General features: G+C 41.0%; 1 protein-coding gene across 3 annotated transcripts in view; it reads left to right on the top strand.

Moving 5' to 3' along the window:
- Nucleotides 1–24,351, top strand: part of PBX3 (PBX homeobox 3) — a 160,256-nt gene that overhangs the window by 132,822 nt on the left and 3,083 nt on the right. For 2 of the 3 annotated variants that reach the window (XM_081803582.1, XM_081803583.1), the window contains exons 6-8: nucleotides 20,707–20,872; nucleotides 22,149–22,261; nucleotides 23,050–23,139. In XM_081803582.1, the coding sequence (XP_081659708.1) occupies nucleotides 20,707–20,872; nucleotides 22,149–22,261; nucleotides 23,050–23,139 (369 nt within the window). The remainder of the gene's footprint in view (nucleotides 1–20,706; nucleotides 20,873–22,148; nucleotides 22,262–23,049; nucleotides 23,140–24,351) is intronic. The other variant, XM_081803584.1, reaches the window with a different exon arrangement.

Consider the following 24,351-nt stretch of genomic DNA (forward strand, 5'->3'; position numbering starts at 1 on the left):
CAGACCCCCTGCTGAGCAGGGAGCCCGATGCGGGACTCGATCCCAGGACTCCAGGATCATGACCTGAGCCGAAGGCAGTCGCTTTACCATCTGAGCCACCCAGGCGCCCAACATACACCCAATTTGAATGAATCTCAGAAACATAGTAATGAGTGAAAAATGCAAATTGCAGAGGATGAGACTCCTGATCTCAGGGTCATGTGTTCAAGCCCCATGTTGGGCATGGAGCCTACTTTATGTATTTATTTATTTTTAAATTTATCTTAGAGAGAAAGAGAGCACAAGCAGGGGAGTGGGGAAGGGGCAGGGGGAGAGGGAGAAACAGACCCCCAGCTGAGCAGGGAGCCTGACTCCGGGCTCCATCCCAGGGCCCTGGGATCATGACTGAGCCACCAGGCACCCCGGAGACTACTTTAAAGAAAAAGTTCAAAAACAGGCAAAATTGATCTTAATGTTAAAAGTCAGGATAAAAGTGATTACCCTTGGGAGAATAGTGATTGGAAAGGAGATGTTTCTTTCTTTCTTTCTTTCTTTTTTTATATTTATTTTAGAGAGGGAGAGAGAACGCACGTGCGTGTGTGTACACACAGACACGCACACACAGACACACACACACGAGGTTGGGGAAGGGGAGCGGGCAGAGGGAGAGAGAGAAAGAAACTTGTGGGGCTTGATCTCACCACCGTGAGATCACCACCTGAGCTGAAGCCAAGAGTCAAACGCTTAACTGACTGAGCCACCCAGACACCCCTGATGTTTCTTGATCTCAGTGATGGTTTCATGGGTGTCTTCACTTTTTGGAAAATTCATCATGCTCTCTACTGTGTTCCTCTTTTTTGGCATATATATATTTCACTTGACTAAAAAGTTTACTACTTACACAACACCAAGCCTGCCCTCATGGAGCTTACATTTTCCTGGGAGAGTACAAACAGATAAAATAAGTAAATGAGATGATAAATTAGAATAATGTGATAGGTGTTATGGAGAAAAATAAAGGAGGGAAGGAGAACAGAGACTGAAGTGTGCAATTTTTAATAGAGTGGTAAAGAAAGCCTCCCTTGAGGAAATATCTTTTGGTAAAGATTGAAGGAGAGAATGAACAAGCCATGTGGCTAATAGATGAAGAACATTCCAGGCGGAGGGAACAATAAGTGCAAAGGGCCTAAGGTAAAAGTTGCCTGAGCAAATGAGAGAAGTAGGAGAAGATGAAGTCAGAGAGATCCTGAGATCCAAATGGTGCAGGGGCCTTGGACATCATGGTAATGGCGGACGTTTCCTCCGAGTGAAGTGGAAGCTGGGGAGTGGCATGATCTCACTTAAAGTTTAGCAGGATCACCATGACAAGTATATGGACAATAGAGTGAAGGAGGCAAGGAGAAGCAGCCACCAGTTCGGGTGTCTGCAATAATCCAGGCAGAAGGTGCCGGTGACTTGGGCCAAGATGTTTGTAGTAGAGATGATGAGAAGTGGCTGGATTCCAGATAATTGTGAAGGTACAGCCAAGAGGGTTTACTGATAGATGAAATGTAGGATGTAAGAGAAAGAAAGTCAAGGAGGACTCGAACATTTTTGGCTTGAGCAGCAGAAAGATGCAGTTTTCATTAAGTATGATGGGGAAGGATTTGGGAGGAGCAGGTTTTTCAGGGGGAAGGGAGATCAGGAGTTTGGTTTTACATATGAAGTTAATATATATTATTATATTATTATAGTTTTTAAAATTCACTATATATAAATAGGCACTGGTAAATGAAAAATTTACAGTTTATGTTAGTTCTACATTAATTTATGCTAATATATTATAAATATAAGTGTCCTTAACATAGACTTGCAGGTTGAACTTAGAATTTGAGATCTCTAATTTCTTAGGACTTGGTTTGGTTGAGTAAGGTGGAGTTCCCCTTTTTTTACATAACACCCTGAAAATTAACAAAAGAAGAAATTATTTCAAATGTCATAAGCATTGAGAATCATACTTAAATTGTCACATATTCTTAATTAGTGAAGCAGATATTAATATGCTTTTACTTTTTGAAATAGAGCTAACTTGCATTGATTATTCAAATTAGCAAGTCACAAAAAACTCCATTGTTCTCCTGATTCCAATTTTGAGTTTAAAGAACTCTGGCCCCTACTTTCTCTGCTAGGTGTTTTTAGAATGAAAAATGTTCACTTATTCTTCATTGCTACTGTAATTGAAATGTACTGTAAAGAAAGGATTGATTTTTTTTTTTTTTAACGGATGAGAACCTGAAATAGTAGAGAGGTTAATTGGCAACATTAAGATTCATTCATTCATTCATTCAACTAATGTATTTTAGAGCTTTTAAAGCGGTGCACAAGACCCACTTTTGTAACAGTCTAGTGTGGAAAAAATTATTATCTAACCCATCTACAGATGAGGAGACTGATGTTCAGAGAGGTTAAGTGATTTGACAAAGAGTCACAAGTCTTTACAAGTAGGAGAGCTGGAGGTTCTTCTTACACACAGGTTCTTGATAAAAAGCAAGAAACTGGATTTTTACTTTTTTTTTTTTTTTTCCCTGCAAGAGGCTGTGTGATTCCTCTATCCCTGGAGCCCCAGCTGCAGAGTCCTGGTTTGTGAGGCCCAGGCCTGGGCTTCTATCACGAGGGCTGCATCATTTCCCCCTAAGCTACTTTAGACACTCCAGGGTAGTTAGTAGCCTGAGGTCTCCTTCCTCATTAAACTACTTATTCCAAAGCAGTGAATATTCAGTAAGCTAATTAAAATTTGTAAGTAAGATTTCCTTATTAAAAAAAATCTATTAAAATAAGAAGAAGCCCGTTAAAATAATAATTAGAGCAGGAAAAAAAGGATGACTATCAAATTACAGTATCTTTTTCAGCTATCCATAAAGGACCTGTTCAGTTGCTTTGGCAGGAGAGAGAAGGCAGGAGTGGATTTCTCCTGTAAATATGCAGTTGGTGAATTGGAGACAAGGTGAAGGAAATTGGCAGCTATTTTGTTACAGTGGTTCTTTCACTTGTCTTAAAAGAAGGCTACAGACCCTGTGTTCTATAAAGGCTCTGCTTGTGGGTCCTAGTGGAGATAGACATCATTAAACAGTGTGCAAAGAACAAAGGAGCAGGTTGTAAAGAGATGGGAGCTTTGAGGCTGCTGTAACATTGAGTACAGATAAGGCATATATCTGCAAGATTTAAAGAAAACAGAAGCCTCTGATTTGTTGTTTCTGTCTTCTCTACAAACAGTACCATGATTAGCAGGGTACCTCAAGTTGGCTCCAGTGGTGTCAGGTATTTTATTTCTTTTAAATTGACATTTTTTGAGAAAAACCTCTTAACACTAGTTTGATCATAATGCCCAAACTAAGGCTAGAGAGACTATTTCCAGCTTTGATGTAGTGGTTTTTGAGTTTTCCTATACCTAGAAGAAGCCATGATCAGAATCATGGTCCCTCCAGTTTTTGTCCCCTTCACCTTCTTTTGCCTATTTCTTCCCTTTGAGTATTCCCAGCAGTCTCTCCTCATGCCTGTCCCTCATCATTGCATCTCTCACCTTTCCATTGCCTTGCTTCTCTGAGGCATGTCAGACCAGTAGGCCAATATATCAGTCAGGGTCCCAGAAGAAAACAGATGGCACACTCAAATTAGAGTAATTCGAGGAGAGTTTAACAAAGTGACTATTTACAGAAGTGTGGGCAGAGTGTAGGGAAACCACAAGGGGCAATACTAGTATGCTTGGTTCTGTTACTACCCCTGGCCCTGAAGAGATGAAGGATTACCGGAACCCACGCAAGACACAGAAGCTGTATTTGGAAGGACAGTAACTGAAACCTTAAGTAAAAGCAGTTTTACGCTGAGGGAGTCAGGGGAACGATTACTCTGATGTTACTTTCCTTCCCTTTCCTCATCTTCCACCAGTGACTTCCTTTGGCTAGAAGCCTCTTGGGGCCCAGAGTGGTGTAGCGAGTAGGTAGGGAGGAGTGAACAGAAGATACACAGTAGCCCGAAGAACAGAGGCAACAGATTAGAAGAGACTCCAAGTTCAAGCCTGCTGGCTCCTCACTCATGTTGACTCTGTGATAGTCCTACCCAGGAAATCTGGCATTCTCCAGAGATGCTCTTGGGCTTCCTTTGTCTTTGTGTTTTGGCTTGTCTTCTCCTTTCCTGATTTTTCTGTTAGCCATGCAGAAAGCATATTACTTTTCTAAAATGAATATGGATTTTGAGAGTAGAAGATACAAACAATGTGAATAAATTAATTTGATCCAGCCAAAAGTATTTGTCTGGGTGTTGGGGCTATTTTCCTAATGCATTCAACAGGTCCTGATGCATCCAATAGGCCTACTGTAAGCACTGTGCTTGGCAGTGTGGCAAACAAAGGTGAATTAGTTAAGGTTCTTCTCCCTGAGAAATGTTAGATTTCTTGGGGGAGACAGACAAACGTGTTACTGACAGGATACAAAAGTTATCTGGGGGAGTACACAGGGCCATGTGGGTGCCATTTGGACTGTGGTAGAAGGATGGGTTTACTTTATACTGAGAGCATTAGGAAGGTTCCCAACGTATTAGTTCTGTGACCTCTGGCCAAGTCATTCAACCTCACTGTGCCTCATTTCCTCATAGGTTTAATTTGGATAAAAACAGCATGTACTTCATCAGGTTATAGGAGTTTCAGTAAGATAATATATGTAAAGTACCTAGCAGAGTGCCTATCACAGAGTAAGGAGAAGATATAATAATTATTATTATTATGCTGTTTATGCTGTTTCTCCTGCCTGGAATGGTCTAACCCTAACCACCCCCCACAAAAATGTATAAACATTTTATTAATTACTACTCTTTCAAAGCTCACTTCAACTGTCAGTTCTTCAAGAAAGCTTTCCTTGTACTCCTAGTTCATATCCTCCATTATGTGTTCTCATAGCTTCTTATAATTTTCCTTGATAGCACTTATCACAATTATAACTAAATAATGAATTGTTTTGTTTTGTTTTTAAAGTGAACTCTAGGGGCACCTGGGTGGCTCAGTTGGTTAAGCATCTGACTTTGGGCTCAGGTTATGATATTGGGTCCTGGGATTGAGCCCTGTGCTGGGCTCTATGCTCAGTGGGGAGTCTGCTTGTCCCTCTTCCTCCGCCCCTCCCCCTGCTTGTGCTCTCTCTGTCTCTGTCTCAAATAAATAAATAAAATCTTAAAAAAAAAAATAAAGTGAACTCTACACCCTACGTGGGTCTCGAACTCATGACCCTTGAGATCAAGAGTCACATGCTCCACCAACTGAACCAGCCAGATGCCCCAAATAGTGAATTGTGCCAATTTTAGTATATGTGCTGCTGAAGTGAGCACTAAATAATTGTTTAATGCTGTTCCCCTGATAGATGGTGAATTCCATGTTGATCAGGACTGCAGTCTTATTCAGCACTGTATTCTTAATGCCTAACACAGCGTCTAGCACCTTGACACTCAGTGACTGTTGAAGAAATGATTTAAGTAGTAAGTCAAGTCTGACCCTGATTGGAGAAGGTCTGGAATTATGATGTGCAGATGTTTCGATGTCTGCAGTTATGCCTGCATTTATGATGTTGAGCAGTCTAGATGTCTGTTTGCATTAATTAATTTATTCAACAATATTCATTCAACTAGTGATTTTTGGTCATGGTGCTATATTTAACAGTGACTACAACAAAGATTCTGTCCTTGTGGAGCTTACAGTCTCGTGAGGAGAGAAGAATAATATATACCTTAATTGAGGTACATATTCATAAAATATTATATATAATTATAAATAATAACATAATTATGTATTATGTCATACTAGTAAGTGCTATGAAGGAAAATAAGGAAGGTAAGGGTTTCTGGATTGGGTGGTATGATCAGATTTATGAGAGATAAATCTAGCACCAATGTATAAGATCAATTTGAAGGTGGGGGCGCCTGGGTGGCTCAGTCGTTAAGCATCTGCCTTCGGCTCAGGTCATGATTCCAGGTCCTGGGATCGAGCCCCGCATCGGGCTCCCTGCTCGGCGGGAAGCCTGCTTCTCCCTCTCCTACTCCCCCTGCTTGTATTCCCTCTCTCGCTGTGTCTCTCTCTGTCAAATAAATAAATAAAATCTTTAAAAAAAAAAAGATCAATTTGAAGGGGAAACCACTAGAATGAGAGTGACTACATAAGAGATTATTGGTATAATCCAGGAAAGAGGTGGTGAGGACTAAAATTAGGCCACTGAAAGTAGAAAACAGGATGGATTTGAAAAGCATTTTGAAGGCAGAACTTAGATTTGGAAATTGGGTAAACAGTTGGATGTGAATGTGAGGAGGAAAGAGTATTAGAAGATGGCTGAGGTTTTTAGCCTAGATAAATGAAGATGGTGATACTCTTATCTGATAAAGGAAACATATAAGGAAATGCTTGTTTGATGGAGAGAAAATTAAAGGTTTGTGGTAGTTATGCCAGGTTTGCATTGTCATCAGCACCTCAGTTGGGAAATGTTCAATTTGGAAGTATAACCTATGAGAAAAGTCAAGGTTAAATATGTGGCTTGGGAGTCATCCATTTAAGTTCTTAGTTGAGGCCCTGGGAATGGATGATGTTGTCCAGGGAATTTGTAGATAAGAAGAAAATAAGGCCAAGGGAAATGACTTTTCCTTGGGTCGTTTGTCAATTCTGAGAGAGTGACTAAGAGGCTGAGAGGTTAAGCAATGCTTTTGACAACTTTGTAGGGAATTGGTGTCCAGATATCTAGGACCTACCAGGGGAGGCTACCTTATTTCCCTTGAGTGAGGCCTTAGGCTGCTAGGGCTGCTCCCTAGCAAGGGTACATTGGAAGTACATAGACTCTCACAGAGACTGTAATTCTGCTTCAAATACCTCAGTCCTTGAAATTGGATTGCAAGTACTTGTAGGTGCCTGGACAAAGCAAATATAGTTATTTTTTGTAGAAAAAGTTAGCAGCATTCTAGGCTTCAAGCTGTTTCTATAAACAAAGCAAATACAACATTGGGCACACAAGCAGAGAAAAACAGACATACAAGAAGACATGGCAACATGTACTAAAACCAACAGAAACAACAGACAATAGAAACAGACCCATAGAAGTGTAAAAAATAAAGGGATCCTATATGGACTGTAAAATAACTGCTTAATATATATAAGGAAATAAAAGACAAAATGGTGAATTTTATCAGAGGATTGGAAACCATAAAAAAGTTCAAATGGAAATTCTAGAACCAAAAATATAGTAACCAAAATTAAGAATTCAGTGTATGGATTTAAAAGCAGATTAGACATAGTTGAAGGGAAAATTAGTGAACAGGAAGATGGATCACAAGAAAATAACCATACTAAAGAATGGAGAGACAGTAGAATAGAAAATCAGAAAAATAGGGACATTGAGGATACAGTAAGAAGTCTAACATAAATGTAATTGGAGCTGCAGAAGCAAATGTAAGAGTGGGTCAGAAGCAGTATTTAAAATGTAAAGGCTGATAACTTTCCAAAACTGATGGAAGATTCCAAGCCCTAGATTCATGAAAAACTACAGTCCCCAAACAGAATGAGTATATAGGAATCCACACTGAACGAGGTTGAAACAAAAGCAGCCAGAGGGGAAAATAAGATTGCCTTCAAAGAAACAGCAATTAGACTAACAACTGATTTCTTAAGAGAATAAAACCAAAATAACCAAGTAGAATGATATCTTTAAGAGATGAACTAAATTAAATGTCAACCTATAATTCTGTATCTGCCAAAAGCACCCTTTGATAGTGGGGTTGAAATAAAGTAAAAAATTGAGAGAATTTGTATCATTTTCTCACAAAAGGACGTATAAAAAATAGTCTTCATGCAGAAGTAAAAAAGATACCAAGTAGAGGGTGGGAGATGCAGGAAGGGTGGAAAGCAAAGGGTAAATGTGTGTGTGAATATAAATGAATATTGATTGTTTAAAATAATAATAATAATGTCCTATTGGTTTATAATATGTATAGAATTAAAATATACAACAATAATGCCTCATACGTTATGAGGGGAGGGTAAGTGTTCTAATACTCTTGTGTTTGCTGCAAAAGGTAGTAAAAATACCAGTTAATGTAAAAGTAACAGACTTTGATAGTCATGAATGTGTAATCTCTAGGGTAGTCACTAAGGAATGCTAAAAGAATACATAACTTGCAAACTAATAAAGAAGGAAAAAATTGTTTAAAAAGAAGGAATAATTTTTTAAAATAAGCAGTCTAAAAGAAGGCAAGAAAGGGGGAGGGGAAAGCATTGTAAGTGGGACAAATAGGAAGCACTTAGTAAAATGGTAGGTTTATACCCAAATATACCAGTAATTCCATTAAGTATAAATGTATTGACTACTCTAATAGGCAAATATTATCAGGTAAGACATAAATATGAAACCTAATTATGGGTTCTTTAAGAGACACATCTAAAACATAAGGACATAGAATGAAAATAACAGAATGGGAAAAAATATAACATGTAAACAATAACCAAAAGAAGATTGGTGTTTCTTTGTTAATATCAGATAAAGAATACATCAAGGCAAAAAGTTTTACTAGAGATGAAGAGAGGCACTAAATAATAATGACACAGCAGCCCTGTATTTGTATGTACCAATTTGAGCAGCAGCTCAAAAAACATAAAGCAAAACTTACAAAATTTCAAGAAAAACAGATAAATCCACAATCACTGTAGATTTTTGCACATTGATCCCCCCCCCCATACACACACACACACACACATGCAATCAGTAAGGACATAGAATGGTGCTTTCTTCTAAAACTTTAGCGCACATAAGAAGAATGATCAGGAGAGTTTGTTGGAATACAGATTCCTGGGCCCTGTTCCTGAAAGTTCTAATTCAAAGGGTCTGTGATGGGGCTCAAGAGTAGAAGGGGGTAAAAGACCTAATTGGGTCACCCCCATTGGGATCTTGTCAGGTGACTGGATCAAAGATCAAGGGAGAGAAGTTTTGGAGTAATGTAATTTATTTCCTTTTCTTCTTCTTTTTTATTTTTTTTTATTTTTCTTATATTTTTATTTTTTAAAGATTTTATTTTATTTATTTGACAGAGAGAGAGAATGTGAGAGAGGGAACACAAGCAGGGGGAGTGAGAGAAGGAGAAGCAGGCTTCCTGCGGAGCAGAGAGCCCAATGCGGGGCTCAATCCCAGGACCCTGGGATCATGACCTGAGCGGAAGGCAGACGCTTAACGACTGAGCCACCCAGGCACCCCACCTTTTCTTCTTCTTGAGTTTCTAAAATTAGATATTTAGACCATTGCCCTACAGGTACATCAGATTCTTTACCAAAACTAAGTTTTGTTACTTACGTTCTATTTGAGAAGTGGTACTATCTTTTCATATCAGTTTTTTTGAAAAATTGGCACTTTTAACTCCCGCTGACTGTACATTCAGTATAGGAAGGTGGAGAGAAGTCACTCAGGCCACTCCACCACTAAGTTGCACTGTGACCTTGAGCAAATTATTTAACCTGAAGTGATTTTTTTCAACCTGTAAAATTAGGATGGTGATAATCTCTTCAGAGTTTGAGGGCTAACTGAGATCATATATGTAGAATGTCCAGTATAGGGCCTGGTATATCATGAGTGCTCGATAAATGCTAATTTGTCACCCATTCATCAGAGTTTTCTTGCTGGATATGTGGTGCCTACAAAGCCTCGTCAAGGTTCCAGAAGAAGGGGGAAAGAGGCTCTGGCCTTTGGCAAACTAGTGTGCTAGCAGCCTCCAGCCCCTAGTTTTTCACAGGCTCCATAACGGAGAGAGCCGGAGAGGCGCCGTGGTTGTGGGTGAGTGGCGAGTGGGGTTGTGTCTAAATTCTTAGCCTCTGAATAGACCTACCCTCGGTGTATTCTTTATTCTAAAAATGCATGTGATTCATTTTCAGTGAGAAATAATTATGTATGTTGAAAGGTTTTTGAGGATAGGTATTACCATTTTAAATAAATTCAATGAAATCTTCTGGATTTTTAAAAAGCAAAGAGAACTAGGGTGTGTATTTAGTCAGGAGTGGTGGTTGAATAAATTAGGGATTCCATGAAATAAAAGGCTTGGCTATAGGGCTTCTTCACATAGGACACTGAATACATTTTGATGTTTTCTGTTACATGAAACTTACCTGGACAAAATATCTAGTTCACTGTTGTTTAAAAAGTGTTCTTGAGTCTTAATTTGGGGATGCCAATGATGTGTTGCCTGGGAGATGGCTCCACCTTTCCGTGCAGCTGGTGGGAGGCACTCCACAGTTATGATATCAGTGTTTCAAAATCTGCCGGGCTGGGGCGCCTGGGTGGCTCAGTCGTTAAGCATCTGCCTTCGGCTCAGGTCATGATCCCAGGGTCCTGGGATCGAGCCCCACATCGGGCTCCCTGCTCGACGGAGAGCCTGCTTCTCCCTGTCCCACTCCCCCTGCTTGTGTTCCTTCTCTCACTGTTTCTCTCTCTGTCAAATAAATAAATAAAATCTTAAAAAAGAAAAAATCTGCCAGTCTTTCCATGGAATCTATTCAGCTGCACACCTAACACTTTTTTTTTTAATGAGAGAAGTAATTTTAAAGAAGAAAATCTTTTTTTTTTTTTTAAAGATTTTATTTATTTGTTTGACAGAGAGAGACACAGCGAGAGAGGGAACACAAGCAGGGGGAGTGGGAGAGGGAGAAGCAGGCTTCCCGCAGAGCAGGGAGCCCGATGCGGGGCTCGATCCTAGGGCCCTGGGATCATGACCTGAGCTGAAGGCAGACGCTTAACGACTGAGCCAACCAGGCACCCAAGAAGAAAATCTTTAGCTGAAAACATCATCTGTGGTAATTTAGAACCACCCCGAAGCACGTGTTTTAGGGAGATGAACGGTGTTATTTGTTCTTTGTGTACTGTGGCCGCGAGGCTGACGTTTTATATACTTTTGCAGATGAGCCTCTTTGTGAATGTCATGAGCAGTTATCAGTCTATCATGCATAGAGTAGAAAGGGCAAAGCCAAACTATAAGGGTGTCAGTACATTATGGCAATAAAATTTTTCACAGCTTCAAATAAGAAAAAAAAATACAGTACTTGACAAGTGACTCTGTTTTAAATTATTTCAAATACTATGGAAACTGAATTTCTGTTTGTCCACTTCTCCCATTAGAAGTGGGTTGTGTTTCAAAAGTTGGTTTTCAAGTCAGTTGTTAGGAATTTGGAAATTACTTTCTAAAAAGAAAAAATAATGGTTCAGATTTGTGGGCTAGGCCACATTTTAACCCTAAAGGAGCCAGAATACTTTGCACTCACAAAGCACAATATTACTCTTGTAGCCCTAGCCACTTAATACAATGGAAAAGAAATAAAATTGTATGAACAATTTCTGCAGAGTACTAAGAAAAGACAGGTCTTAGTAGATAAGGCATAGTGGAAAAAGGACAAGAAAGATTGGGTGACCTCAGGCACGTTACATAAACTTTCTTACCTCAGTTTTTAAGTCTGTAAACTGGGTCTTTGAGGGGGCTAAATGAGATATTGCATGTAACAATGAGTTCTCCATAATGGCTGCTGTTACTAATATAGGTACAAAGAGGAACCAAACCCAGGTTTCCTACAAATTCTAGGTCCAGTGCATTGTCTTGCATGTGGTTATGTTGGGACAGGAGTGAGGAGGGACAAGGAGGCTCAGGAAGTGCTGTCAGCTCTTTGTGCGTGACCTTGGCCCAGAGGTGTGTGGCAGACAGTAGCTGTCAGTCTGGGTGTTACCCACCTCTAGTAGGAAGTTTATTATGCTGTGTTATGCAGGGGGGCACCCCCTTCTCCCTTCTCTCACTGCTGCCTCTTCCCTATTGCCAGTTCCCCTCCAACCCCCCAGCACTGGAGGCATGGACTGGCTCTCCCAGAATCCAGCACTCCTGGGAGAAGGGCACCCTGACCTTAGTGACTACAGGAAGCAAGCAAAGCCGGCAGAGGGTTTGTTGGGGCTTGTTTAAGAAAAGGGAAAGGTAACATTTTGGGGGGGTGCCTCGTACATCCCAGGCACAGTCCTGGGCATTTTAACACATTTTCTCATTTAATTTTCATGACGGTCCCCTTAGGAGTAGGTGTGGTTATCCCATCTTGCAGACCAGGAAAGGAAAACCTTAGATGGCAGGATGGAGGTAGCATAGCTAGGAAATCACAGAGCTGGGATTCACACACAGGTCTGTCTGGCTGTCAGGCCCTCGCTCCCGCTGCCCTCCGGGTTCTCAAGGGAATGCACACATACGGTTTTCTACGGTGAGTCCAGCCTTTCTGTCCTTATATAAACTTGACTGAAGGTGTACCCTTGGGAAGGAGAGGAGTGGAATGAGATTTAGCTTATTAACACCATTAACTTTAAAAATTGAACAGTATCTGGCTTCCATCCCTCATTTCAAATTGAATCACATAATGGGGATGAAAACATTGATTAGGGAAAAACTGTTTATTAGAGGTAAAATTGTGTACCATGTATGCTACATGTTCCATTATACACGACTTGGCATTTCCACATTTCATAATCTGTTGCATTTAATTAGGCACAGTACATAAAGTATGCATCACAAGTAAACAGGGGAAACACAATGGCAAATTTTTCTAAGATTTGTGCTTCATAAATTTTCAGTTTCCTAATCTCAGTAATGATGTCTTAGTGTAGCTGCTTCTTTTCCAAACAAATGCTGATTCTCTCCCTAATGTACCTTATGCAAGGAAGCAAAACTAAGGATGGACTCTGAAGTTCTGCACTTCTGCTTCTTGAAGATTAAGTCTTTACGTAATAATTTTTCTCTTTTATTTAACATTGTTGTTAAAATGATAAATGTAGAGATAGAATGTGAAATATAAGATACAATTAATGCTAACTAATTAATAAACTGGCTTGCAGTGACTGTAGAGACATTGTAGATGGTTTAGCTTTATAATTTGAACATGGAGTTTTCAAAGCAGTCTGGGAAATTTTAATGGCTTGAGACTTACAAAGCATCTGATTTTAATTATTTCAAGAATTTTCGGACCTGCCAAGCTCATCCTCCTGATAGAATACAGGAATGGGACTGTTGATTCCTGTGGTTGTGTGGGTCAGCCCAGGGCCTGGTACACTCTTAGAGATTGTTAAATGACTTCTAACCGATATTTTTAAGAGGCAGATTGGTTCCTTTTTTCTTTGTAAAGTACATTTTTCTAATTAAAAAAAAAAAACAAAACCCAATACCTGCTTATCTGAAATCAATTTGGATAATATTTGAAAACATACAGAAAAACACATAGAAATTACCTATAAATCCACTCTAAAAGATAATCACATTTGACTGGTATGTGCATCCTAATACTTCTTTCCTGTGTATATGTGTGTGTGTATGTGTGTGCATTTGCGCACATATGGATATTTTTACCCCCCAAAATCTCATTCTGTATGAAAGAAAAAAATGCCCTTTGCTCCTCTTTATAATATATTGTGAATATTTCCCCATGTCAATAAATATTCTTCCTCAACATGATTTTTAATTAATGATCATATCCCATTATACAGATGTGTTATAAATCTACTTTTTTTTTTTCTAGTATAAGTAGGACTGTAGTGAATCTCTTTGCACATATATCTCTATTTCCTCAAGGTAACTTCTTAGTAATGCTGATTCAAAGGATCTGTGCATATTTGTTGGCTTACTCTCCAGAAAGATTATGCTAAATATTAAGGAAACTGTATCGCCTTAGGTTTCCTTCTTTAATCAGAATGTTTTTGATTTCCTGAAGCTGACAAATTCATTTTTGTCTAGCTCCAAAAGGTCATGGTGACACATAGAAGTGGTTGCCTGAATAAGCCCCATTTTTTAAAATTTTTTTTTATTTGTTTCTTATTAACATATAATGTATTATTTGTTTCAGGGGTACAGGTCTGTGACTCATCAGTCTTACACAATTCACAGCGCTCACCATAGTACATACCCTCCCCAATGTCCATCACCCAGCCACCCCATCCCTCCCACCCCCTACCACTCCAGCAACCCTCAGTTTGTTTCCTGAGATTAAGAGTCTCTTATGGTTTCTCTCCCTCTCTGGTTTCGTCTTGTTTCATTTTTCCCTCCCTTCCCCTATGATCCTCTGTCTTGTTTCTCAAATTCCTCATATCAGTGAGATCATATGATACTTGTCTTTCTCTGATTGACTTATTTCGAATAAGCCCCTTTTTTATAGCCAGAGGTCTTTAATAGGCACACCCCATCAGAGGGGCTCCCGCATTGTACTCACACAAAAAAGCTAAAATGAAACCAGAGTTAGCCTCTTCACTTGAGGCAGCAGTCTGGAACTAGGTCCACAAAGTAGCTGAAGATCTTCCAGAGGTTACTAGGACATGGTGGTTCTAAGATTTTCACTGGCCAACTTTCCTTATATATGTATATACTCTTTCTTAAAATCCATGAGCCTCAGAAAGCTGCTGTGGTGGAAGCATTGTGTGGGTTTTTTTCCCTCCTCCACTTTATCACTTGCCATTTTTCCACTTTATGAAAGGAAATCTCCCACCCTATATGATGGCCCATTGCCCAAAGTGTGAGACCCTCTCTGGTCCCCACCAAGGAATTGCCTTCAATTAGCACTTTATAACCCTGCACCCCTCATTAAGAAGTGCGTGTGTGGGGGGCACTTGGGTGGCTCAGTCGTTAAGTATCTGCCTTCAGCTCAGGTCATGATCCCAGGGTCCTGGGATCGAGCCCCGCATTGGGCTCCCTGCTCAGCAGGAAGCCTGCTTCTCCCTCTCCCACTCCCCCTGCTTGTGTTCCTTCTCTCACTGTGTCTCTCTCTGTCAAATAAATAAATAAAATCTTAAAAAAAAAAAAAAGAAAGAAAGAAATGCATGTGTGATTTAAAAAAAAAACACAACACTTTACTTTTGATGGTCAAAACAAGTACTTTTATTTATCGGAATAAGTCTTTGTATTGCTTTGATCAATTTTAGACTAATTGTAATGATAGCTCAATCCAGAAAGATATATTAAACATGTAGAGCCTTATAATTACAGGAAATAAAAACGGTTTAAATTTTCAATTTCCATGTTTTTTTTTTGTAGAGCATAAAAGTATTTTGTATTAGGAGAATATGGAAGGGAAATGTAATGGAAATACACTTCTAAGAACAAAAGGGAATGCAAATTTTTGATTGTTAAGGAAAAGCAAGTTTATGTATTTTTTAAAATGGATAGTGGGTATCATTGCTTTGCTGTTTAAATTTGGTTGGATACATTTTAAAGAATAGTGTTACAGTTTTATTTTAAAATGTCAACATTTATGACATACTGAAATAACATTGTTTACAACTGTATAAACTTATAATGAAAAAAAGTTGATGCCAACTTCAAAAATGTGCAAAGGACAAAATATGTGTGAGTGGGTACCTGATTATTCAAAATTTCTTTAGGGAGTATTCCAGCAAAAAGTGTGCCACCCACTGACACAGGACAGGTACCTGGCTGGGAAGGCTGCCTCGCCTGGCCTCAGGTGTCCTCACCTGAACCCATTCCCCACTGCACTTTCTAGAAATCTCAGGCTCAGCCTTCATCTTCCCTCCACTTCTCTTCCACTTAGTGAGGCCTTGCAGAAGGGCGGTGTGAGGTGGCCTGCAGGGTGCCTCTTTAGGCTTTCCCTTTCCTAGAACGCTCTCCCTTGTCCTGGTCCTGGTCTGTAGCCAGAGCCCAGAGCCTGCTACTCCTTCGGGTGCCTTTACACACACACACCCCCTGGTACCCATGCCTAACCCTGCCCCTTGCTCTGCCCTCATTCTCCCCTGTGGGAATGGCCCTCTCTTGTTAGTCCTCCACTCCGAAGTCCCATCTTTCAGAAACACTCCTTGGATCTCCGTTCCTCTTTTCCTTTAGAATGGTTTCTCCTTCCTCTCTCACTACAACAGAGGGGTTTAGAGATTGAGAGGGGAAAAGGGAGTTAAGTGACAGAGCAGGAAGAGGGAGGTAGCAGCTGACGGTTTTGGCTTGTTCATGTCAACAGAGCTTCTAGAGGTTTGTGCTTCTGAAGTATGCAGTCTCAATAAAAATACTGTTGAGCTGAATTGAAGCTGAGTCCCATTAAGACTCCACCTTCCCTCAGAAGTCTCCTCTGACTTCCCAGACCTGCTGGCACTCCTCTTCCTCCAGATCCCTGCCACACGTAGAATCTGTACTGTGCATCTGGGTGTGTGATCACCACCGTTCTGCGATTTTTGTGAATTGTTTTGAGTGTCTAGCATTGTTGTATAATCAGATTGCAAATTCTAGGCAGGTAGAGGTACATGTTTATTCTTTTATCTCCTCATGGCACATAGTACAGTATTGACCATAACAGATACTCAGTAAACATCCCAATTGTTATAAAAATGGAAAAACTGGATGTTGAAACCTGGTGTTGAAACCTGGATCTATCACACTTTGCTGTCCGATTTTGGGCAACTTGCATAGTCTGGATCTCTTGTTCCTTGGTTGATATAACATGGGTGATAGTAATAGGTAATAGTCATCAGATAATTACCATGGGCCAAATCATTAACATACCCAACAATTCGATGAGTTTGTCTTTTTTTAGATTCCACATATAAAAACATTTGACTTTTTAAAAGCAATTGGCAGTCTGCTGCTGGATTGAGTTAGGAAAGTGCCTGGCTCTAGTAAACGGGTGAGACCAGAAGCTTTTCTGGCCACTTCTTGGCCTTGCAGAAGGGCCCCAGAAAATCAGCAGCCTGCAGAATGTTCACTACTCATTTTCCCAGTGGCCAAAGGCTCACAGTCTGGGAGCTGATAGCAGTGACCATGAGTAGAAGGAGGAGTGTACTTGTATTTTTATTCTCTCTTTTTCTCATTGTTAACTGGTCTTAAAATCTTGCCTGGCCCTTCACCTTCTGCACAGTCCAGAGTCATGAATCTTTGATATGTGGCTCAAAAGAGAAGCACAGGACAATGTATTCCCTTTCTCTCCACCAATTTCTTGCCTGTGTTTCTATTCTGGGACCAACACAGACCATTCCAGTTCAGAGACGGAGCAGGCTCAGCTCTGCTTACTGTCCCATGCCTATGGCCTGGCTCCACGGTGAGAACCGTGTAGGAGGGACGCGTGTGATCCGTAGCTTTTGGTGATTCGTACAGGGTGAGGGTGGAGATTCGCTTGCAACTAATTGTCCCCATCTGTTTTTAAAAGGTGACAGAAATTCCTGAACTTGGGTGTCGATTCATACATTAATTACACCGATCTTAGCTGCTGTGGCGTGGTCTTAATAGCTGATTGCTGCAATGCCCAAATCTGTGATCTCAGAATGTGACGTGCATATTTTAATTTGAGAAATAGTTTAACATTTTTAGATATTCATTTAGATGTGCTTATGCAGGTTAAACATAACGTATGATCACTGCTTCTTTCATTGCTTCCAATTAAACCTTGCTTGTTAGTTTAACCTCTAGGTAATCCCATCAAACAATTGGTGTCACGGAAACACTGTCCACAGTAGCTTCGGATGAGTGGCCATTAATTTTAATTGCCTTGATATTAAAGATTAAGAAGTATTGGGACTAGCAGAACAGAAACGATCTGATGTCAAGCAAATCCACTTGCTAAAGCTTCCCCAGGCTGCTGGTGATATTAAAATTTTACTGTGAGAATTAAATAAACCTTTATTAGTGATGACTGTTGTTTGATTGGTCCAGGGGTATGCATAAACACAGGATTCTTGCATGTCTAGAAATGAGGCCCTTCAGTGGTACAGAGATTCCTCAATTATGAAACTGTTAATAAAGCTGTAATCTGATTTTCCAGGCTAGGTTTCATTAATGTATTATAGCTTCTCTGATCGTCAAAGTAATATTAACTACAAAGTACGGAATCCAACAGAGAATTGTTTAGAAGAGGAGAATTCGAAGATGGGCCTTTGTTGCTAAATTCAGAGTTGGGGAATTTTCATTAATTATACTTTAAGAAATGCCAAATTCCCTCTCAACCAGGAATATCTCCCTTTGCACCGTAGATATATTCAATATTTAACTCTTTCAAAGGCCTGCCAGTCTTATTCAGACAAACTAGAGTGATGTAATTTGAGGGAGCTTTTTGAGAACCAGCTCTCTGGATCTGTCTCCTGAGCTCAGAATGTGCTTGTGAAACATGAGGTAGGGTCTGAGAGAACTTACTTTAACCAGCATAATCAGAAAGGATACCTTTATGGTCCTTTTTCAGTCTTGAGTCAGAACTTTTGTTTTTAGAGTCCTGTAATTTTGGTGTGGGAATGGATCCTAACAGTCACCGAGGCTGACTTCTCCTGGTGTAGAAATCCCTCCCAGAGCATCTGTCTCCATGTTCTTGGAGGCCTGGGTCCCACATCAGCATCATCTCTGGCTTCTCCCTCTCCCCCGACCTGTGTAGCTGGTCCGTGGCAAATTCTGCCAATGCCTCCCCCGTGATAGCTGCCCTCTCCATAACTACTGCTTTGCCTGGTTCCAGTCTTCACTGCCTCCTCACCTGTACACTCCCCTGGCTCTTCCTCCCACTGCCACATCCTACTCGATGCTCATGTGCTCTTGCCCGAAGCATATGGGGTTCAAAGAAGGGAAGGCAAAGAAGGCCAGTGGCCTAGTAGGGTTCAGTCCCTCAGGGCTGTTTGAGAACCTAATATTATCACCATCTAGGTGTTGGAACTAAGGCCAATGATTAGAAGTGAGAGGGAACCAGATCGAACTGAATATCCATTGGAATCATCCAATGGTGGAATCAGGGACTTTGTAAGGTAGGAAGTACCACGTCTCTAGAGGTGGAGATGCTATGAACACAAAGAGAAAACAGAAGGAGGTGCAGGTGTAGAGGACACATGAATGCCATTTTAGACCTATTGAGTTGGAGGCTGTGGCAAAACATTTATATGTTAATATCTTTAAAATCAAGAACCAAAATTCATAGAAGTTAGGGCTAGAGATGGAAATCTGGGAGCCATCCACACAGAGACAATGACTGAAATCATTAGTATGGAGAAGATTGCTCAAGGAGAGGAGAGAAGAGGGCCAAGAGCTGAGTTTTGGAGAACACACACACACACACACCCTGGCATATCAGACACTGCTGAAACATCGAAGAAGGAAAGAGAAAAGGCCATTGGATTTGGGACAGGTGTTACGCCTGTATAACCACCTCAGTCAGCCACCTGGCCCTTGAGATTAAGATTAAATGAGAAAAGGTACGCAAAGGGCTTTGCGTAATGCTTGACACACAGGAGATAGTCATTGAGTGGCAGTTATTATAACCACTACTATTTGATGTGAAGAAAGGAAGTGATATATACAGTCCGTAATGGGTGGGGTGGGGGAATAATAGTGGAACAGAAACAGCTAGGAAGTCCTGATCTCTAGCATATTTACTTCCTGATGAGTTTTGGCTTGTTTCTGTCTGATGAATCTATGCTCATGGTTGCCGCATGGATCCTAGTGAGTGTGCCTGCGTGTGTATACGTGTGCATACGGTGACTCGCCAGGATGAGACAGCATGTGGGCAGCGGCAAGGCCAACATTGTCTTCCTCACGTGGCTTCTTTGCCAGGGTTCTCTGGCTTCTGGAAGGATGAGTGCCATAAGTTGAAGAAGGAGAGTTCTATTTCCAAAGCAATTAAACTCTTGGCAGAGAAGGTCAATAAGCGTGCCCACTGGTGTAAATTGGGTTGGAGGGCTCATGCGACTCCTTATTGTTCCTCCGGGCCTCTGAATAGCTGTTCAGAATAAAACAGTGACCCACCCAGCCTGATACCACAGCAACGTGCCCCTTTGACAGATTATTAAGAAATTATTGAAGAGAATTTTTAAACTGTTACTTTAACAAAAGGGAGGTCAGAGCCTTTTATATAGCAGGTGGGTACCTTTTTATAACCTGCTGTGTGGGTTTTCGTTTCTTTATATAGCTTAGCTTCAGGTGCCTGAACACGTCATGTAACTGTGAGCAATGAGTCTTGGGCTGAAGTTTTGCTGTCAGTGAAATGTGATGAACTCTTCCTGTTGCCAAGTTCCTCTTTAGAAATCTCTTCCATTTGCACAGGCTGACATCATAAGTAGTGTGTGAAAGACCTAAGTATATTCCACCTGATGAAATCAGAGCTGCTCCCCTATATTTGCATTTGGCCTTGTTGGAATTCCTTGAATTTCAAGTTGTGACCTTCTCGTGTGGTAACTGGCAGGGCGTGAGCAGCCATCTTGGCAGACGCACAGAACCTTCTAAGACAGAGGACAAAGGGATCGTTCATCCATTATTAATTGATGTTACTCTTTTCAGCAGACCAAACATGATTCTACTGTCCAACTGCCAAAATCGTTCCAGACCCAAAAAGAAGAAGTCATTCCTTCACAAAAATTTATTATTTATCTAACTTAACAAATGTTCCCTTTAGTCTTTCAGCTACTTTTAGAGGGACTGATCACCTATGCACCAATTGGTATATACCAACCAATATATACATTTTATGAACAGTGCTCCCGTCCTTTTTAGTGTTACTGTGACTAACTGCTAGTAGTGGTGTTATTCTGGGTGCCAAGGTTTGCAAGAAGCAAAAGCGAACCTCGAAAACCATGATGCGTGATCCGCAGGATGTGATTGCGAGCTAAGAACTGAGTGTCTCCCAAGGTGTCCCCTTGGTGTCCCACGGTTATTATTGGAAGGTTGACTCTTTTTCCCCCTTTGACCTCTCTTCCCCTTCATTCATGTCCCTGTGATTTGTAGGTATCCAACTGGTTTGGCAACAAACGAATCAGGTACAAGAAGAATATCGGCAAGTTTCAGGAAGAAGCCAACCTCTATGCCGCAAAGACAGCCGTGACAGCCGCGCACGCAGTAGCCGCAGCGGTGCAGAACAACCAGACCAATTCGCCCACCACGCCAAATTCTGGTGCGTACTGGCCGCTCGCCCCCTGCCTGGCTCAGGCAGCCTTGTGCCACAAAACCCGGTCCCACAGGCCAGGACACAGGAGCCAGACTGAGGACCCAGTGGAGTTATAAAGGAAGATTTATATTAAAACGAGGGCTTATTCCAGGGCCTGGGTGGCCAGAGTCCGTAAACCCACTGTTCATAATGAGTGCTACTCGCTACTGGTAGATTCTGGAGCCTTTATTTACACTTCATAGTGGTTGTTAATTCAGCAATTATGCCAAGCACTATCGCTAATAATTATTTTAACTATATTGTTCCATCTATCATTTTAAGGTCCATAGTGGTCTGTCAGAGAATGAAGGAAATAGCAGAAGTGGGAAGGTGACCTGTTGCTGTGCGTAATGAAGCTAGAATGCTGGGGTACAGCAGTGCTTAGTGCTTTCTACCTAATACAGCTGCAGACTCCAGTCTGCTGTCCTTCTTGGCATTTCTGTAGTACCTGTGCTGACTTGGTAGGTGGTTAGCCGTGAGGGGTGTGGTACCTAAGACATGGATGCACTATCTGCAATATTGTGGTACATTTGGGCCACATTTTATGTGACATTTGTGATGGAGTTAGAAACTAAACCTCTAAAATGACAGGGAACTTGAGTAACCGTGAACGATGTGCAGCTAGTCCAGGCAGATGGACTCAGGAAGCAATTCAAGGCACTTTTCTAAGGAGACCTTTTACATATATCTTTAGAAGTTCAGAAAGTGAGGGATTTTTGTTTCTTTGTTTTGTTGTCTTTCTCCCCCCGCCCCCCCCCAGCTCTCCCCCATCACCTCCCTTGCCCCGGACCCCTCACTCCCTGTTCTTTTTAATGAAACATGAACCGACGAAAGTTAGGTAGAAGGTACGGCTAAGAAAGAGCTTCAGAAAAATGTTTATTCTCCGCATAGTTGTCCACCATGGCAGTTAATGACAGTGAAGAGCTCATTTAATGACCAAGTCCTAGAGAGAAATGCAAACAAGGGGGTGGCTCCAGGCCAGCTGCTGGGTGTTTTTCTGTTTACTTTGATCTCCTCTTTGTTTCTTATTTGGGCTTCCCCATTGGTAGGACTTTCCTAGCTGCAAAATGAATCACAGGACCTACCTCTTTGGCGTTACTCTCCATCTTCTTAGATCTGGAAATGCTTTATGTTGTACACGACCTTTCCCTTCTGCACCTTTTCTCCTCTCCCTGCCTCTAGGTCTTTGAGGATTATGTGTGTAGCTCTCTGTTATTCAGCTACTTAACTCTTTCCTTTCCAGGTTCTTCTGGTTCTTTTAACCTCCCAAATTCTGGGGACATGTTCATGAACATGCAGAGTCTGAATGGGGATTCTTACCAAGGGTCCCAAGTCGGAGCCAATGTGCAATCACAGGTAGGAGAAATGCCCCAACCGGGGCCTTTCTGGCAGGGTAGGGTTTGGGCTCAAAACTCCATACTCTTACCCCATGGAAGTGGTCTGCACATCCATGCAGAACCTGTGCTGGGTGCTTCCAAATGTGACCCATCTGCCCCACCATTTAATTTAATGAGGAGTCAAGTGAACAGTGACTTTTGATGATTCAAACCTGATAAACTTTGTGAATGCATTCGGCTCTGGCTTGAGCTCATGGAGAGGGTTGGGTGCATCTTACTTTTATAACAACAGCAACAACAACAAATTGTGTGTGCCAATGTATGCATGGTTTAAAAACATATTACCATATCATTTATGAAATTTTAAAAGTCAGAATAAAAAAAAAAACAAACCTGAGTTCTTAAATTATATTTTCTCATCCTCTTAATTGAGAGCAACTACTTGTGTTTATGTGTTTAGGTGTATGTGTGTGTGTGTGTGTGTGTGTGTGAGAGAGAGAGAGATCGATCCAGTATACATATTTATAAGTAGTTTTCACCCACAGCCACACACATTTTGTTGATGTAGATGGAAAGTTTGCATTGCCATGAAGATGTTATTGTTGGGCTGGCATGAAAAACAAAGATGTGTGAGTTTAAATATGCAAAGAATTGTTGAAATTCTCCCAGTCACATTTGATTGATAAATTTGTCTCTCATTGAAGATGCTAAACCCTCGTGGCACACATAATTCAAATTGTTTCCTTTTGTAAATGATGATGTTTTAATAGATTTGGGATGATGAATTTTGTTTCGTCTCACTTCTAGGTGGATACCCTCCGTCATGTTATCAATCAGACGGGAGGCTACAGTGATGGCCTTGGAGGAAACTCACTGTACAGTCCACATAATTTAAATGTGAGTACCCTGGGGAACCAGATTCAAAGAGCTGTAGGAACAGCATCAGGTAAACAGGGACTAATAAATGAATGGCCATTTGACTTGACTTCTCAGCTTGTTGCCAGGTGGGGAAGGCAGCATTTTTACTGCACTTTCATTTTATGAACCTAAACACTTAATGTTACCCAGACGCCCTTAGAAGTCCTCACAGATGCCCAGCGTGGCTGGCATTCTGTCGATAACAAGGACTCAAACACCAGCCGTTTAAGATGCCATCTCCTACCGGTTGTGCTGTGTTCCAGGGAGATGGTGCAAAGCAGGTCATTTATCTTAGAATCAAGCAGCAGGAAACATTCCCAAACACAGCCCAAGTGAAGGGGACAACCTTGGAGGGCCCCAGACAGATCAACAGGCCAAACTAAACAAAGAATTCTGTTCCTAAGAGCAATCTGGCTGCATTGTCTATGTGGGATGCAAAACATGTTCAGCACTTTCAGTGGCCTCTCAATTTTCTTTTTAATCATGGAGGAAATCATTTTAGCTTGTGTAACCAATTCACCAAAACTTTACTTTTACCCCACACTGACATGGATGGAAAATGGCAGAACGCACAGGTCTGGAAAGGGAGCTGGGCGGGGGGTGGGGGGGGAGGGGTCAGGTCATCAGGGTGGAGGTGGGGAGGGCAGTGGTGGACAGGATCTGGGATTCCAGACTTAGGGAGGAAACGAACTGCCCAAAGCATGGTGGTGGAGTCAGGAGGAAAGTGGACAAAATTCTCCCATTTTAGGGCCTTGGCTTGCTGTGAGAGTATTAATGATTGAAAAAGTGATTGAGGATATTCAATTGTAAAGGGAAGAAAGGACCATTAAATACTCAAATCTTTTACATTTGAAATGTCAAATCTTTCTTTTTGGGTTTATAAATAACTCATAATAATCCACAACAAACCATATAAAAAGCCTTTTAGTTGCATTTCTCCTTTTTCATTTAAGTGTTTTGAAATGCTTCAGAGAATGTGCGATATCCTTATCAACATGATAAAATATGAAACTGTGATTGCCTGCAGCATTTTACAGACATGAATTCCATCTTCACTGATGAGGCTTGATAAGGCGCTGTTGTATAATACAGTGCATAATCTCAAACCACCAGAGGAAGGATTAATTTATTTCGAAAAAAAGAATGCTTGCTGACAGCCTCTCTTCCAGCTGCCACGCTGGGTAAAAATAT

This window comes from Leptonychotes weddellii, chromosome 14 (genome assembly GCF_054177405.1).
Source record: "Leptonychotes weddellii isolate Sample4059 chromosome 14, ASM5417740v2, whole genome shotgun sequence".
NCBI classification, from domain to species: domain Eukaryota; kingdom Metazoa; phylum Chordata; class Mammalia; order Carnivora; family Phocidae; genus Leptonychotes; species Leptonychotes weddellii.